Genomic DNA, 18,443 nt, shown 5'->3' on the forward strand with positions numbered 1-18,443 from the left:
TGAAGGGACTCCCAAAATCAGTAACCTTCATCTTGCTCCTGCAAACTCTGCCAGTCAGTTCTTCAAATATAGGCTTTCATTGTGATTGATGTAAACCCGGTTCATTCTGAGTCCTTTATAATGCAGCAGAATGATATATTCTTCAATTGTGGGCACAACGTCTTCTGGATCGAATGTGACACATAGTCGCCTTGTAGACTGTCCCTTGTATTTTCATCTCTTGTATTACAACCCCCTTCATTTATTAATGCAAATTATTTACGTTTAACGAACACGTTTTTATGGATCAACACCTCTTTTAAATGATGTAAATGATAAACAATAAAATAGAACAATAAAAAAAAGGGAAAATGAAATGAGAAAAAAATTAGTGAGATAAGGATAATAAAAAAATAATAATGAAAATAAAAAGTCCTACCCCACATGATATCTACCCCACATGCTTAGTATTCCTACTCGTACATGATCTCTATCCCGCAAGTTAATTTTGAACAAGTCCTAACCGCATAAATTTCTAGTTCACATGCTTTGAACATAAAATAAGGCAGGAAATGAACTCAAAATAGCCTAGGGTTTGAAATGAGGTTTTGGGGTGACTATAATTTTCTGTAGTCTCTCGGTTTAGGTTCTAAAAAACGGTACCCGAGTTCTCCTTGCCGGTGCCCCCTTGGGCTTTCCAGACCCTTAGTTCTAAACCCATCACAGGCTTGTGTGGACTAAGTTAAACTCAAGAGGACACATTCCCTTATGCCCGCACGGTGAATAAATTCACACGAAGACATAAGGTATATGAATCCCGAAGGTTACTTGCTAGGCTCGCACGGAGAATAAATTCTCACGAAGGCGTCGCTTTCACCCCCACTTAAATAGGGTTCGGAGCTCGGGTATAGAGCATGAGATGACAATTTTGAAAAATCTGAAAACATTAAAAAACGTTAGCACAACTATTTATTTGAAAAATATTCAAAGATAAATAATTGGAATCGAATAAATAAATTTAAATTTAAATTTACCATTTTCGCATAAAAAGACAACCGAAAATTAATTCTGGCCTGACTCACTTACTGCTCCCCAGCGGAGTCGCCAAGCTGTCGCGACAGCCTTTCGGGTGGGCCCAGAATTTAGCTTCGACTTGGAATAAAATATTGGAGTCACCACCGATCATTTATTTTTCGTAAAAAATTTGGTTGATCGGATACCATCTTACATGATTTGTGTTTTACCAGAAATATGTCGGATTCGGGAGTTGGTTACAGTCAAGGAAGGATTAGCACCCTTGAACTGCCCTTTCGGTACCATTTAATTTATCGGTTGTCTTAATTGCGAAAATTACAATTTAAATTAAAATTTAAAGATTCGATTTAAATTACTTACCTTTAATTGATTAAAATTATCCTAAAAAATCATAAATCAAACAAACACAAAGAGTTAGTATTAAGATTGAAATAAAATAAATAAATAAAAGGAATGAAAACAAAATCAAATTAAAAAATTAAATTGGAAACAATTAAAATTTATGGGTCGAATTAATCTTAAGAACGAGCTGCAAGAAAAACAAAAACTTAAGGGATTAAATAGCAAAAATAAAAAAATAAAGTACTAAAATAACACAAACGAAAAATTAAAGGATTAAAGTAGAAGGATCTAATAAATATATATGAACAAATAAGAGCCTCAACAATTAATTTAAAATGAATAGAAGGACCCAAAACCTAATTATGTTAACTAAAAATGCAAGAAAACATAAGATAGTTACTAAATAAAAATAAGCAAGGATCTAAATTCAAAAAATTAAAATAACAGTGACTAAATTAAAAGTTAATAGTGACTAAAATAAAGGAAATGAAAGTTACAGGCATAAATCATCACAAAATATAACATATTGGTGATCGAATTGAAAATAACGAAAATAAAGCGCCAAAAATAAAATAAAATAAAAATATAGAGCTTTGGTGACTAGAATATAAAAATAAGGTAATATTAGAGGGACCTAAACGTGATTAAACTCAAGGATTTGGTGGCTGGTTTTAAAAAAAATGTGATAATGAAGTGGCTTAAACATAAATAGTCTAAAAGTTTAAGAGACCAACATAAAAGATGGCAAGAAATCACCCTTTTACTCTTCTTCTTTCTCTTCTCAACTCAAACCAGAGAAGAAATAATACAAACAACCCCCAAGTCAACATACAAGCTTCAACCGGCCATAGAAGTTGGCCCTTCGACTTCTGGCGACGTTCGAGTACAACGCCACCCCGATAAAAGCCACGGCAACAAGGTAATTATAAATCCCTTCGGATTTTTGCTTTCGATTTTGGATTTGAGTTGCTCAAAATATGTTTCAACTGCTGTATTTTTATTGATGAAAATCTATAAAAAAACTGAGATGAACTCCCCTTACAATTATTTCTCTTCGTTTCTGTTCCCCCCTCCCCTTTTTCTTACATTTTCATTCGGGTTTTATAACCCCTATTTTACATAACTTTTCCATAAAATAATACAACTTGTGATGTGATCATAATTTGGATTGGATTTCACATGCATCTTTATCTTTGTGAGTTGACAATGGTAGGAAACATGTTCTCTGGGGCAGCTTGGTGTAATGCTGGGATGAGGACAAAATCTGGGGTCTACAGTATGTCGAGACTTCTACGTATCAGATAATGGGCAATTTGAAAATTGTCACTACTGGAATTTTATTTAGGTGGGCTACTCTTAATTTCCGTGTCTGAATTTTGAGCTTTCTCTTTTTTTTGGTGTTCATGTTCTCATGAAATAGTAGATGCTGTCGTTCATTGATTTAGGTTGTTTCTTAAGAAGAAGCCCTCTAATCTACAGTGGATGGCTATTGTTTTATTGGCTGTTGGAACGACCACGAGTCAGGTACTCCACATTCCGAACTAAACCATTTATGTTTTTGCACTGTGATTTCTGCTACATTGATTTTTTATGCAAGAAAAGTTTATGGCTAGTTGACCAGTTATTGTGCTGGAAGACTAGTAACACTTTGATGCCAGATCAATATTTCTTGGCTGTTAGAAAATTAGTCTGTCAAAACGTGAACTTCAAGGAATGCTATATTTATAGGAAGCTGTTGTAACTCATTAGGACCAATCACCTATGCTCTTGAAGAAGTCTCCTAGAATTTTTTATAACTTGTTTTCTCTTGTTGCAAACTCTTTTCTCGTAATAATTTAGTGAAGTATATAGTTCAAATTATTCTTCTGTCTTATCAAGGTCAAAGGTTGTGGAGAGGCTTCATGCGATTCCCTCTTCTCAGTACCAATTCAAGGATACATGCTAGGAATTTTGTCTGCTTGTCTTTCGGCATTGGCTGGTGTTTATACAGAGTTCCTGATGAAGAAGAACAATGACAGCTTATACTGGCAGAATATACAGTTATACACGTAGGTTCCCTTTTATTTTTTTCAAAATCTTTTCCCATGTTAGTTGCATAAATTAGTTTTACGAGTATAAACTATCATTTTTACCTATTTTGTTTTTGTGATTATATGGTCAGAATCAATATATTACAATGTCCAAGCCATTTAAAGTGATTGATATGATCATTGGTTGATTTATTCTGATCTGACTCCTCTTCCAGGTTTGGTACAATCTTCAATATGGCACGGCTGGTAATGGATGATTTTAGAGGTGGATTTGAGAAAGGACCTTGGTGGCAACGGCTGTTTAATGGGTATAATATCACAACTTGGTTGGTTATGCTAAATCTAGGTTCTACTGGGCTGTTGGTTTCATGGTTAATGAAATATGCTGACAATATAGTCAAGGTACCCTCTTTCTGGCTATCTTTGATTCTCCTTGCATTTATGTGTGCATATGGTAATTTTCATTTCGTCATATATCTTTTGTGTTTTTATGTTTGAACTTGGTGATTTCTCCTTGATATGTTTTATGTTTCTAAATTTTCTTAACTGCTTAATGATTATTGAAATTTTGGATGGTGAATTCACCCCTCCCCCATTTAATTTAACAGCTATTTGTTTTCACTTATTCCTTTAGGTGTATTCCACATCGATGGCCATGCTATTAACAATGGTTCTATCCGTGTTCCCCTTCAGTTTCAAGCCAACACTTCAGGTATGCTTCCTTGCTGTAGTCTGAACAAGAAATCCGGCCTTTAATTTCATATATAGGTGTGTTATTTTAATATAGTATTCCAGCCTGGATGTAGGCCTATGTTTACTATCATGTTTAATGCAAATACGCATGTAATTCAGAATAATTTATAAACTTGTTACAAAATCTATTTGCTATCCTTTCTGTTTTAATCATTCTATATAGTTCCTGAAACATACAGAAACTTACTCACAGCTCCCCCTGCAGTGGTGCAGCCCAACTAGTTTTGCTTTGTATTTTTCTAACCTTTTGGTCATTTACTTTTTTGTTCTTGCATTTTTGCAGCTTTTTTTGGGGATCATTATATGCATGATGTCACTACATATGTACTTTGCTGCTCCGAATATGCTTGTAGACATGCCGTCGACAATTAAATCAGATCCAGAGAGCCATGTTCCAGTTGATCCTAAAACAGATTCATAATGACCAGCAAACATCTTTTTCTTTTTTCTGAAGTATGTAATTCTTTTGCATTCTCTTATAAATGAAAATTCATATATTACTGCTGAACCTTATGGCATGATAGGGATTGCTTCAAATTAATTTGTTAAATTTTCATTCAAATGGCCATGACAGTCAGCTGGGGAGAGATTGAAAAAGAAATGGCTATGAACCGAATCGTGGATTCAGTCGAAGTCGAGAAGCCTGGCATCGCCAGTCCAAAATGCAACCGGAATCTCAGGCTTATATTGTCTTGGTTTTTCAGCTACCGGTAACCATGGTAGAAATCGAAGTACCATAAGTGGATCATATTTTTATGTATACAAACTTTTGTTTTGTTTACAAATCTACTCGGTTATTCAAGTTGTAGATCTGTTAACAAATGCATTAACCGGTGGCCGCCACAGTGAATCGATTCAGAGATATGTATCAAGTATATTCGGTCTATATGAGTTATTATATGTTGGACTAATAACAATATTAATTGAATTTAATTTAATTTAATTTAATTGATAATTTTTAAATTATTATAATAATAAGATACCAATTCAAATAATATTAAATTTGTTCATTTAAAAATGTGTGTATTAGTTCTAATTATGAAGATAAAATTATGAAGATATACAACCATAAATATATACAAATCAAGCGTGTGCCCATAAACGGTTGCGGGCTCAGCATTTATAGTCCCTAATATACCTACTACATAAAAGCCGAAGTGAATTGCACTGCCGGAAACACCAAACATTTTAAAGAGAAAAAAATCCCTCGTATTTTCCCTTTTGTTTTAAGCTTCTGGATATACCCTTTCGACCCAAACCCTAGTTTCAGTAGAAAGGAACAGAGGAAAAAATGCCAAGAGAAATCATCACGCTACAGGTGGGACAATGTGGGAACCAGATCGGAATGGAGTTCTGGAAACAGCTCTGCCTCGAACACGGCATCAGCAAAGAAGGCATTCTTGAAGATTTCGCTACTCAGGTTCTCTTTTTCTTTTCGAGTTTTCTCGTATGACTGTTATTTTTATTAGCATTTATTGTCTAAAGCTTTACTTACCTGCTAATTATGAAAGTTCATTTTGATTTTGTTTGTTTTAGGTAGATTTATTAAGTATACAATGTATGTGATGTTTTTGAAATACAATACTTGTTAATTGAACTGTCGGATTACTTTGTGAAGTTTCATTAGGTATAAATTGCCCCATAATTTATTGATATCGAGATAATTTTATGTGAGATGTAAAGGAATATGTAGTGAGTCGCTCGAACTGAGCGAGTTAAACATCAGTATCTCAATTCTCAAGAGTTTTAATTTGCTCAGCACGGTTGATGCAGGGAGGTGACAGGAAAGATGTCTTTTTCTACCAAGCTGATGATCAGCATTATATACCACGGGCTTTACTCATAGATTTGGAACCTAGAGTTATTAATGGAATTCAAAACGGTGAATATCGAAATCTCTACAATCACGAGAACATCTTTGTTGCTGATCACGGAGGAGGTGCTGGAAACAATTGGGCCAGCGGATATCATCAGGTAGTTTCACTTGTATTTTCTTTTGAGTTCTGCTTTAGTAATGTTCAATTAATATATAAGTTCATTGATGCTTGGACCTTTACACTTTTGGTGCTTATATTCAAGTAATTTTTTAACCTTTGTTTCCCTTCTCATTTGTATCATCATTATAGCGTGTTTCAAGCAACAGTCAAAAGCCTTGTAGGAAGCGGCTTCTGTGGATTATTTTAACATGTTAGGAAAATTTTGGTGGATTTTTCCTACTAACTGTAATTACTAATTATTATTTACAGCAGAATGGATAAATGGTTACATGAAATATTGAGGTTGGCGGCATTTTCTTTTTCATTCTGTCTTCATGTTTTTCTTGGTTTTATAGATAATCAAGTATATTGCAAATCTCTGTGTAAAGATGTGACATGAAATATGTGTTATATGATTGTTCTCTTTCCAATCTATAATCTTTTATCTAAATCCAATTCCTTATTTCATGATTTTGATACAGGGAAAGGGTGTTGAAGAGGATATAATGGACATGATTGACAGAGAAGCTGATGGAAGTGACAGTCTTGAGGGTTTTGTTTTATGTCATTCGATTGCCGGAGGGACAGGCTCAGGTTTCCTCTTATTATCTTCATCTTTTTCCTTTTTATCAATCTCTTTTGGCCTATCTAGAATTTCTAATTGATGCTTTAAAGTTTCCTTTTTTTTTCTCTCTTTGTTTATATGTTTGCTTGATTTGGCTGCTAAAATTAGGACCATAGACGGTCTTATATTCATCATAAGCTAGTGAAATTTTCTTGAAGACTTTGGCTTGGTTACAACTTAATTGTTTTCATTCTACAATGAAGGTATGGGCTCCTATCTGTTGGAGGCTCTGAATGATCGCTACAGCAAGAAGCTGGTCCAGACATATAGTGTATTTCCTAATCAGATGGAGACAAGTGATGTGGTGGTCCAACCCTACAACTCACTTTTGACTCTCAAGCGACTAACTTTAAATGCTGATTGTGTTGTTGTTCTTGACAATACTGCACTAAATAGAATTGCTGTCGAGCGTTTACATCTATCTAATCCTACATTTGCTCAAACAAATTCTTTGGTCTCCACTGTGATGTCTGCAAGCACAACTACTTTGCGGTACCCAGGGTACATGAACAATGATTTGGTTGGTCTTCTTGCCTCTTTAATTCCAACACCAAGATGTCATTTTCTTATGACTGGTTACACACCACTTACAGTGGAGCGCCAGGTGCGTTCAATTCTCATATTATCTAATTTGTACAGCTGATTATTTGACTATAGCATTTATTTTTGTCATATTGCTTTTTCAGAGTTTCACATCATTGTATATTAATGTTTTTAGTATAGTCATATGCTGTAAGAAAGAAATTTTGGTGCAATATGATGCCACTGTTTCCCTTCTTGGCAGGCTAATGTGATACGCAAGACTACTGTCCTTGATGTTATGAGAAGACTTCTCCAGGTAAGATGTGTAAGTTGTCTTTTCTTTGCAAAACAGATTGCATTTTTCTGACCGTATGCTTTGTTGCAGTCAAAAAATATCATGGTTTCCTCTTATGCACGTACAAAAGAAGCTAGTCAAGCAAAGTATATTTCTATACTGAATATTATTCAGGGAGAAGTAGATCCTACACAGGTATTGTAGATTATGCTTATACAAATGCTATAACTTTTGCAGGAAATATATCTATTAACCATTGCAGTTAAATTTTGTATAAGAAAATTATTTTTCTATTGATTTTGGCCATAATGATAACATTTGCATTCCTTAGCAGTTTTAGTATATCTTTGCTTAAAAAAGTGGAACTTGTTATAAGGTTGGAACTAGTTCTAAGGTTTTGCCCGTGAATGCGTGTATTTTTTTCTTTACCGAGAGATTATCAAACATCTTGCTCTTCGATTGACAGTCCTAAAATTTTATTATGGTTCGGCAGGTTTACCTTTCAAAGTGATATTGGGCATTTGAATTTTGACATGTTTTATTATAGTTCAGTATCTTCTTACTGGTTTAAGCTGCTAAAGCTAAATAATTTCTCGCCTTTTATCAGGTGCATGAAAGTCTACAGAGGATTCGTGAAAGAAAGCTAGTAAATTTTATTGAGTGGGGCCCTGCAAGTATTCAGGTATCTTGATAGTTGAAGCAGTTCTCCTCACTTTGGTTAATTCTTCTTTCTTATGATATCTGGACTAATATCATTTGTTTGATATTTTGTTGCTTTTGTAGGTTGCTCTTTCTAGAAAGTCCCCGTATGTCCAGACTGCCCATAGGGTACAACTCTAAATCTTGTCTTTTGAGATCTGATTGCTTATTTTGCTGTATTATACAATTTGCAATATTTTGTCTGAATATAACAACTTGAAGTATTTTTTTATCTCCTTAAACGTGGCCCTATTTGTTGGACATATTTTTTGAAAAAATAAATTGAGAAAGAATAAAGAAGTTCATGTTAACTGGATCAGGTGAGTGGTCTTATGCTAGCAAGTCACACCAGTATCCGACACCTCTTCAGTAAATGTTTGAGCCAGTATGAGAAGTTGAGAAAGAAGCAAGCATTTCTTGACAATTATCGGAAGTTCCCAATGTTTGCAGTGAGTTAACACCTTATTGCTGGCTTTCATTGTTTTATTTCTGTTCCAGTTTCTTATTTATGACTTCTGGCACCAAGCTTTTTGTTTGTGTTGTTATGAACCTATGAAATATTTTATGCTTGTGTTTTATGCATATACATGTAAGTTGCTAACCTATCTATTTACATGCACCTGGAGACGTGTGTTAATTCTATAGATTGGTTAAAAGATCCGAGTTCCATGAATAAAATATTTAGTGCTATTTGTTTGTTGTGCTACATGTTATTTTGCTTCCAAAATCAAATAATATTTCCCATTCGGATGCAAAAGCAATTGCATTATAATGACATTTTATCCTAATCTATTTGCCAATGTGGACAGGACAATGATCTTTCAGAGTTTGATGAAGCAAGGGATATAATTGAAAGTCTGGTTGATGAGTACAAGGCTTGTGAATCACCGGATTATATTAGATGGGGAATGGAGGTATGTGCCTTGCTAGTCCCGACTTCTCCAATTTTGAGCACCTTATGTCTGTCATTGATAACAATGCTGTATGCAGGATCCTGGAAATAATTTAACTGGAGAAGGAAATGCCTCGGGAACACTGGATCCGAATTTGGAAGTGTGAGTGAAATTGTGTTTTCTCTCAGGTAAGGACTGTAAGGTTAAGATTGATTCACAGTTGTTTGTGTTGAAAAGTAGGAGGAAATCGTTTTAACATTTAGATTATTTCTGGTTGATAACTGTTCTGGGCTATTGATCCAGTCAAGAGTCTGGCTTTCATGTTGTTAAAGATACTTTATCTCCGTTGTAATGGTAATACTATAAGTTGTTCAGTTCTACGGTGTTACTTATGTTGGGGTTAGTGAGACACGAACACGTGCTCTAGTTGATATAGAACCCACATTGCCATTGCTGTAGGGTTTAATGTTGTTCTCTATTGAGGAAGCCCATAATGCCCATGTAATTTCACCGGGTCTATATTGTGTGTGAGTGCAAACCGTGTCTCTGCAGTTTTCCATGCATTTCTGTTTTACTTTTCCTAAAATTAAATGATAAAGATCACCTGCTTGGAATTTGTTTCTTCCAGGATACCACATCAATATTAGGAGCGTTCTGGAGAATGGATTGTACAAAAGAAAAACAATGTTGTCTTTGTATTTGATGTAAAAGAAAACACGTGAAGTTGTTTTCTGTTTCGTGTATTGTTTGTGTGTTAAAATCGTATGACCCGAGAAAATATCATTCTGCTACTGCTATCAATCGAATACATGTGCTCTCGTTTGTGCTCATTATGCATTAATGGTCCCATACATATATTTTCTGTATTAGGTTTTTAGTTGGATTATGATCCCATACACCGACTGTGAAAAAAATATATGTTACAAGTGGATTGTATTGATGCCATGTGTCTTATTTAGGATTTATGATTATTATAGGTTTTAAGGTTTAGATTTAACATTTAAAATTTAGAGGTTAGTTTAAGGTTTATGATTATTTAAATATATCAGATAATATTCAAATAGACATGTTTGTGGGGTTTAGATTTTCATAGCTTGGATAATATATATATTTAGAAAATGCTATAAACATATATTCATAATTTATTTGTCCACTTATTTGTAAATAAATATTTTTTTCAAATTTGAATTTTTAAATTTTATCCCCTCCAATCAGCAAAGTTATGATTCAGGTGGGTAACAACCGCAAAAAATTACAGTTAAAAATGGGTAAAGTAAATAAGTTGTCTTGCAATTTCTATATTGGTAAAATCAACTTCCAGGTTTTCTTAATTTTGGAATTAGAAAATTTTAATTTTTGTAAATTTTAAAAGTGAATGACAAAATAATTAAGATTTAACGTTTTATGTCAATTTTATGCGACTTCAATTGATATAATAATAAATTTTGTTATTAAGATTTATATATAAATTTAATTATAATTTTAAAGAACCAATAAATTTACAGAATTTATAAATTATATGTTTAAATTTTTTAAAATCAAATTAAAACAACCAATTTACCCATTAACAATAATTTGAAAGATAATCAAGAAATCCGTTGTGATTTTATCAAATATCAACCTTTGAAACAAACAATATCCCATCAACGGTCTGTCTTAACAGAAATATTGAAAAAGAACCACTTATATTATAATTAACACTTCAACAAAATAAAATAATCTAAAAAAAAAAAAAACATTCAACAAAACAGCTTATTTCTAGGTCCTCGATCATACTGCTTACAATAGAATCTATTCAACCAATAATAGCCTCAACCTCTGTATTTAAATCTAACTTTATCTCTCAACCATTTCTCTCCAAGCTTTCCTTATTTGGCTCTGGGGTTTCTTGCATTTCTCTTATTGCCCGCCGGTTAGTAATTTACAAGCTGATTTGTTGAGGAAAAATGGCAGGGATATCTTCAGGAGCTTTAACGGGTGTAATGGTTATTCTGGCACTTGCTTTCGCCATTGTTTCACCTTATGTCGAGGCCCAATCTGCAGCACCAGCCCCTCCTCCTACAAGTGATGGTAACTTCCTTTCTCATTGCCTCTTTTTGGGTCTTTAGATCTCTCTTATTTGCTTCATTTTCTGTATTTTTCTTGTTTCCGTTTGCAAATGCCTCAAGACATACTTAAAAAAAAGACACCATCTCAGTAATGTCTTCTTCTGAGATGCGTCTTTTCTGGGGGGAAAATGTTGCTGTTTTGACGGTTAATAATTAGACTCGGTTAACTTGGAGCAGGAACATCAATTGACCAAGGGATTGCTTACGTGCTGATGCTTGTGGCACTGATGCTCACATATCTCATCCACCCACTAGATGCATCATCATCCTACAGCTTCTTTTAGAATAATTCTCTAGCTTAGTGATTGAGAGATTCGTTTATGTAATGGTGGCAATGGAAAATGCTATGCGGATAAATCTATGAACTTGTTTCTTGTTTTGCATTTGTTTTATGAGAGTTTGATTGGTTCTTTCTTGTTTTGTTTCTTCTTCTCCATTCCATTTGCTTCATCATGGGATTTGATCGGTTAAAAGTTTTATTAATAATAAATCATCACGAAGCAAACTGAAAATCTGAAACCTTGCCCTAACCAGCAAGCAACAGGGAAGCATCTAAACATTCCAGGCATGCATGTTTTTAGCGAGATTAATAGTAATTATCGACATCCCAAGAACAAGAACCGATATCATCATCGAGTTTAATGGAAATGTCGGAGCAATCTTGTTCCAAAACACTGTCTTCTGGTAGCATCATTTGTTCGAAAAATATCGGCGCTGAGTTATCATAGTCGAAGTAATCAAATGAAGCTCCCGCATCCGTTAAAAAATACTCATCTGATAAGTCACTGGTCCGGTTGCACTCTTTTCCCGTGAGCTCCGGCGAGTTATTATCTTTCGATTCGATTCGAAGCTCAGCCAACCTGAGAACAGATGTAGGCGACGAAAGGGACTGAGATTCTTGGCCAGAATTATACCCTGGAATCATTTCCAATTCGAAGTTGGTAAGAGCGTTAGGGCCTTTGATTCGAACAGCTGCTCTATCGTAAACCAACGCGGCATCTTCGGCTTTGTCGAAAGTCCCGAGCCACACCCTGGTTCGCCTCGCGGGGTCTCTGATCTCAGCCGCCCATTTTCCCCACGGCCTTTTTCGAACACCACGGTACTTCACACCGTTCGACAAACATTGTTGCTGTTGTTTGTTGGCCTGCTTGTTTTGCTTGGTGACATTGAAGGCGGAACAGTCATCGACCCTGATGTCGTGTAATTGCCTTTTAGCTCTCCGGTGCTCGGTTTTGTCGCTAGAAGAAGAATCCGTGGCATCGCCATCGGTTACTCGAACCCTCACGATCTTGGAGGCATTGGCATTGGCATTGGATTCCATTGAAGGCAGCTTTCTCAACGCCTTGTTGGTAACTGCCGTTTGCTCTGCTGTATTCATATCCTAAACTTTAACATCAAAGATGGCAACCTTTTCTTTTTATGGGGGAGAAGAAAAGTAAAACAGCTGATATTTTCAAAGCAAAAATTAAAGGGTTATAGGAGAGGCAAGTGCAAGAGACTAGAGATTAACAGGAGAGTCAAAATGTCAACAATTGCTATTCTATAGGAGTACATAACAAATTACCCTGAATAATACCTTAGCTCAGTTAGCCGTTTATTGAATTGGTTTCAAATTTAATATAATTGTAATCAATGAAGGAAATTGTCAACTACTAGTTGTTAAGGGATGGTAAATTTTTTCCGACCACGATGAGTTTTGACTTAATTTAATTCGATCAGAATAAATTTGTTTAATTAAAGATTAGAGTAAAATTTTGAATAGGATCGAGGTTGAATTTAGGTGAAATTTGTTCAGCTTTGATACATTTATTAAAATATTTTTTATAGAAGCCACTAATTTTATCAAAAAGGGAAATATCTAGAAATACAATTGAGATTTACAAGTATAATTATAAATTAAGCACATAATTAGGACATTTTTCTAAATTATTGAAATAAGATTAGTAACTTAAGATCACATAAGAACCATACAAGGAAATATTAAAAAACTTAACCAAAACTCGAACAATGATATATACAAACAATCTGATCGCATCGGAAAATGAAACTTAAAAGGGATCAAGCTATTGAAAGATCACCGATAAAATCGTAAATCAGAGTCAAGCGATGTGAAAACACTATCCACGAACGAAAATTAAGTATTCAAATTCAATCCAAGTGTCCAAAGTAGGGAATATCAACATAATAACAAATAAATGTCATCTCCATCAATCATGGTGATGTCGAATCAATCTTTAGAAAAGATAAATGAAAAACAACGATCAAACAACTGAAAACTTGTCAAAACACAGAGAAAAACATATTATTGAAAACTTGCCAAAACACAGAGAAAAACATATTATGAAGGCAGATGAAAACGTGTCATAAAAGTAAACTTATTGAAAATTAAAAATAAGAGAAAAATAAAAATACAATATAAAAAATAAAAATATAATAAAAATATACAGACGGTCGACAACCAACCTTGATACTGCCACCTATAAATAAAAATGAAAAGAATAAACATGATTGGCACACCACAAATGAGAAAAACTATATATATATATATATATATTTGATATTTTTTATTAATTTTTACCAAAGAGATGGTAACAAGCCCATCACCCTGATTCCGTTCCCCGCTAATGCATCCGACGAGTGATCACAAATCTTTAAAACCTCGAGATTATCTGTTTCGAGTTCCATATAACGGATCCCTAATCTTCAATCATGCAATGAAAGATGATACACACCTCACACCTCAAAGTTCAGTAATAGAAATCGAACAACGTCACGTAAATCTGGGGATCCATTCTCCCCAAAGTCACGCAAAAGACCTTCTACAACCATCACTCGTATTATCGTTGATTCTAACAATTTTATTTGAATCCCCTTATTCCAATAGTTGGGAGGTCGGGTCCAGGGCATGGGAGGTCGAGGCATAAATAATTATTAATACAAAAATTATGGAAAATAATGAGAAGTGAAATAATAATAGTATTTATGGCTACTTAGAACGGTTGATTCGATACATTCCTTCTTCATCAATTCAGGACTTGTTTTCTGAACAAAACCAAACGGAAATTCGAGTTATTTTCTTAACCGAAATTCCCATCTTTGTTGCATTAATTTTATTCTAATGCCAAAGATTCCAGTAAAACGACGTCGTCTCACCTTTCGTCGTCTCACCGTACCTTCCATGTGTGATTCGAGAACAGTGGGAATATTACACGACAAACTGAATTCCGAATATACATACCTTTACTCCTTTCTTATTGGTTGAAATAACTTCCAATTTAATTTTAAATTTCACATTTTTAAAAAAAGAAATTACAATTATAAATCTTAGTAACTATTAAATTAAGGGTAAATTACATGGTTAGTACTTAAACTATCAGTTTTACTTCATTTTAGTATATAAACTTTTAATTTTTTTCAAAAGCATACCTAGGGTGTTTGTTTCATTTTAATACTCCGTTCAAAATCTAACATTAACTTTTGAAAAAAATTAAAAGTTTAAATACTAAAACGGACCAAAATTGATAGTTTAGGTACTAAACGCGTTAAGCTTTTGACGACGGTGTACTAAAATGAAACAAAAACTAAACTTTATATATGACTTTAAAAAAATTAAAAGTTTAGATACTAAAACAGGTCAAAACTAATAGTTTAAGTACTAAATACGTAGTTTACAGAGATTAAACACTGAATTTTAACACATAAAAGGTGTTAAAAAGTTTTAGCAGCCATTATTGAAAAGCAAAGGCTCTCTTCCTGTTTACAGCTACATTTATGTTCTCAGACAAGGGAATTTATGAGTTTCCTACATACGCTCAATTCAGTGCTCAACTTTACCTGCCTGTCCTAAACAAACTCATAATAACATGGCTCAATTCATCACAACCCACTGCTCTGAACATCAAAAGTACTCACTACAGAAAGTTGATGCTACAGCCGACAGCTCCAGCTTCCCTGTCCACTCCTCCCCCAGTTTCAACGTCACGGGTTTCTCGATCACTGCTCCATCGACGCAGACCATCTGCATGTACTCGTCGTCTCCGAAATCCACCATTGCTTTTGATTTCTTCTCTTACGGATTCCACACCACTGTATACAAACAAAACCCGAGTAAAATTATGTAGTCGAGCGAACTTTGCGTTTAGCAATTTCGTCGGGAAATACTTGATCTTACCTACATCGGGTACTCCCTCCTTTCGGATGGCATACGTCCGTTTCCTTTCATGATCAAGTACAGCGACTATGTTCGGAGTACTAAGATAAACTCGATCTACCTGTAAGATCATTTGAAGAACATTTCAATTGTTCACAACTTCGGACATAATACAATCGATATTATTTCGAAGCCAACATGAAACAAAGTCCGACAATGATCATTGGCAAAATGGCACACTTCAAAGTAATATGCAAAATCATGTACCTCGGATTCAAAAGTTATGGCATCTCCTTGTTCCGTAAAACGTTCTTTCTGGCAGAGGTTGTCGAGGTAGTCAATCGTCTCCAGCCCTTCTATCCGCACTTCGCTGTGGACGCAGCTTATTAATATGACATCTAACGAGAAGCTTTAACATTTCATCAGGTAATGCAACTTACCTTATGTCAGAAACCGACAAGTACGTATGATACGCAAAAGAGAAACTAAATGGCTTCCCGTTGACATTCCTTATCCGTGATATTAACAACAGACTTCCATCTGCTGCGAGTGACACTCTCAATCGAAACTCAAAACTGCACCAGGAGAACTCTGTTAGCAACATATCGACAACAATAACAACTAATGCAGCAGTCAACAACTACCGAATCAAGATTCCCTAAAAAAGTGTTTCACAAGCATGAAGCATGTACACATCAGAGCACGTACCTGTGTGGCCAGCACTTGAGATCTTCGTCGGATGGTTTAAGCAATAGGTTGATGAAGGATTCACCACGGGAATCATTCGGACCGAGAGGTGGAGGATCGTCATCGATCGTCCAAATCTTGCTCCTAGCAAATCCATGTTGATCGAGTGACCCGCAATTACCAAACTTAAACAAGCATTGAAGACATCCACAAGCAACAGTCAACATTCCATATAATTACATTTACAAAATGACAGGGAGACAGACTACCTGTGGGAAACAAATATGGATTCCGCCTCGAACCGCTTTCGGAGGATTAAACATTGCCTAAAATTCACGAAATACTCGATAATCTTCAGCCATATCAAAAAATTTACCTTAAAAAGGCCATAAATATTCAAAGAGATGAACTGAAATATTCAAAGAGATGAACTGGAATCGCTTACTTTGCTACTAGTAAACAGAAGCTCTTCCCCTTGTTCATTTCTCCAAGAAGTGACCAGTCCTCCATGTAAGCTAACCTATTAACAAACAAAATCAACACAAAATTGTTCTGTAATTTCCACTAATACAAATGAAAATTATTAACATTGATCTCAATACCAAATGCGAAATCTCACCTTTGCTGAAGCACCTCTAGAGTTCTTAAGAACCTTATAGAACCCATCACAATCCTTTGTAATCTCAGTTGCTGCCTTATGATCCCACACGGCTGCTGCAGAATGCCCCATTTTTGGAAACCACGAATTGCAGACGCAAAAAGAAAAAACTCGAATACCAACTTAAGAATTTCCCAGTGTGTTTTGCCCAGAATTTGTTTCCATTAAAAGAATGCCATTGAAACCCTAAAACACAAAGATAAAGGTGGAAAAACCGGCAACTTTTTGCATCTACACCTAACAACCCCAGATTCAGAAAGAAAACTGATAAAGAGAACTTGTCATTTCCACAGCACAAAAAGACAGCTTGAGTGAGTTCGAGTTAAGGATAAAAAAAAATCATAAATGTTTACACTCAAAATGGCCAAAATCCATTAAAAGATGGATTTGCTATGAACAGTAATAAATTCTTTTACTGGCTATATGAATGAATTAAAAAAGTAGAAGAATTAAACCCATCAAAGCAATGTTCATATGCATGGAAATAATGGGAATTGGAGATAGATTTTAAATAGACTAAAATTTGAAGGAAAAATACAAGGCCATAGCCGGAAACCATTGATTAACTGGAAAGGTGATAAAGGAACAATAAGATATGTTGTTGAAAGGATCCAGGGACATGGACATACGAGAATTACATGTCGAACGGTCAAGCCACAAGATTTTGAAAATGCTGGTAAATTTATCTCATTACGACAATTCAACATATTTTCTAGGTAAATTAGAGTTTATCACTTTTGTTTCATTTTTTAAAATTTATGGTCACTCGATTAATATTTTTATTTTATTTTAATTAAGATTTAGTCATTGAGACATTAATTATCGTGAGTTAGATGATATAACACGTTAGTAAAAAGTTTAATTTTTATTTGAACCCTTGAGATAAATTATTAATTATGGGTCTTTTTGTAAATCCAGAATAGTTCAGGGATAAAATATCAATTTACCCATTCTTTCTATATGTTTATCAACAAACCCGAAACCTCCATGCTTCACCCCTTCCACGACGGTGACAGAGATATTCATATCGATTGGGTTTGATTTGTAAGACGTCACGGAGCACATGGATGGTGACGATGAGACCTAACAGTGACTGGATCGATCAAAATTTGTTGATAACAGTGTGGTGGTTTTGAGTTCTCTGGCTTTCACTTCGAACGACAGTGGCTTACGAGACACTCTCACTAGGTTTTGATCGATGTGATCAGGAGCTCACGATAACATCGGCGATGACGGTCACCGGTGACCGAACGATGGCTGGTGATCGATGGAATGGTGACGGGATTAAAATTAAATTTGGAGGTTTGATTTTTTGGATTTTCCATTTTTGATTTGGGAATAAAACATATGAAGAAAAGTGACCACGTATTGACATTTCTGGATCGAATGACCATATGTTTAAAAAAATAAAAAAATAAAGTGACAAAAACTTTGTAGTTCACCCTTTTTTTTATATAACATTTACTGTATTTATAACCATTCATAACTTAATTTTATTAATTTAAATAAAATATTATAAAAATTTATTGGGTTAAATATACAAATGGTCCCCTGACTATAGGATAATGCTTTATTAAATCCATCGACTATTAAAAATTACAAAATAGTCCTTCAACTATAGAGTGTTGCTTTGTTGAGTCCCACAACTATTAAGAGTTACAAAATAGTCACTCGACTATTCATTGTGCTCC

The 18,443-nt window shown here is 34.6% G+C and overlaps 5 protein-coding genes across 6 annotated transcripts; 3 read left to right on the forward strand and 2 right to left on the reverse strand.

Annotated features, from left to right (window-relative positions):
- Positions 1–2,127: 2,127 nt before the first annotated feature.
- Positions 2,128–4,872, forward strand: LOC120207156 (CMP-sialic acid transporter 1-like). Of its 2 annotated transcripts, XM_039206664.1 has the most exons (8): positions 2,128–2,275; positions 2,570–2,701; positions 2,802–2,880; positions 3,235–3,404; positions 3,602–3,788; positions 4,021–4,098; positions 4,423–4,592; positions 4,714–4,872. In XM_039206664.1, the coding sequence occupies exons 2-7, from the start codon at positions 2,661–2,663 to the stop codon at positions 4,558–4,560; spliced, it is 693 nt and encodes a 230-aa protein (XP_039062595.1). In that variant the 5' UTR covers positions 2,128–2,275; positions 2,570–2,660; the 3' UTR covers positions 4,561–4,592; positions 4,714–4,872. The 2 variants fall into 2 exon arrangements, with proteins under 2 accessions (XP_039062595.1, XP_039062596.1); XM_039206665.1 differs by lacking the exon at positions 2,128–2,275 and having other exon boundaries at positions 2,430–2,701.
- Positions 4,873–5,306: 434 nt separating this feature from the next.
- Positions 5,307–9,941, forward strand: LOC120207193 (tubulin gamma-1 chain). The gene is made up of 12 exons (XM_039206710.1): positions 5,307–5,559; positions 5,913–6,113; positions 6,598–6,709; positions 6,944–7,344; positions 7,525–7,578; positions 7,648–7,752; positions 8,165–8,239; positions 8,341–8,385; positions 8,577–8,705; positions 9,066–9,170; positions 9,247–9,337; positions 9,778–9,941. Exons 1-11 carry the CDS (start codon positions 5,431–5,433, stop codon positions 9,313–9,315), a joined length of 1,425 nt encoding a protein of 474 aa, XP_039062641.1. The 5' UTR covers positions 5,307–5,430; the 3' UTR covers positions 9,316–9,337; positions 9,778–9,941.
- A 1,028-nt stretch (positions 9,942–10,969) lies between these two features.
- LOC120207157 (arabinogalactan protein 20-like) lies at positions 10,970–11,649 on the forward strand. Its single transcript, XM_039206666.1, has 2 exons — positions 10,970–11,219; positions 11,435–11,649. The coding sequence occupies exons 1-2, from the start codon at positions 11,096–11,098 to the stop codon at positions 11,539–11,541; spliced, it is 231 nt and encodes a 76-aa protein (XP_039062597.1). The 5' UTR covers positions 10,970–11,095; the 3' UTR covers positions 11,542–11,649.
- A 194-nt stretch (positions 11,650–11,843) lies between these two features.
- Positions 11,844–15,308, reverse strand: LOC120207133 (ethylene-responsive transcription factor CRF5-like). The gene is made up of 2 exons (XM_039206649.1): positions 15,170–15,308; positions 11,844–12,625 (listed from the first exon to the last, which is right to left on the reverse strand). Exons 1-2 carry the CDS (start codon positions 15,306–15,308, stop codon positions 11,844–11,846), a joined length of 921 nt encoding a protein of 306 aa, XP_039062580.1.
- LOC120207159 (putative glucose-6-phosphate 1-epimerase) lies at positions 15,074–16,870 on the reverse strand. The gene is made up of 8 exons (XM_039206668.1): positions 16,714–16,870; positions 16,540–16,614; positions 16,364–16,420; positions 16,116–16,279; positions 15,848–15,982; positions 15,675–15,777; positions 15,429–15,528; positions 15,074–15,343 (listed from the first exon to the last, which is right to left on the reverse strand). Exons 1-8 carry the CDS (start codon positions 16,822–16,824, stop codon positions 15,327–15,329), a joined length of 762 nt encoding a protein of 253 aa, XP_039062599.1. The 5' UTR covers positions 16,825–16,870; the 3' UTR covers positions 15,074–15,326.
- Positions 16,871–18,443: the final 1,573 nt, after the last annotated feature.

The sequence above is a fragment of the Hibiscus syriacus genome, unplaced genomic scaffold (genome assembly GCF_006381635.1).
Source record: "Hibiscus syriacus cultivar Baekdansim isolate YM2019G1 unplaced genomic scaffold, ASM638163v2 tig00014370_pilon, whole genome shotgun sequence".
NCBI lineage: Eukaryota > Viridiplantae > Streptophyta > Magnoliopsida > Malvales > Malvaceae > Hibiscus > Hibiscus syriacus.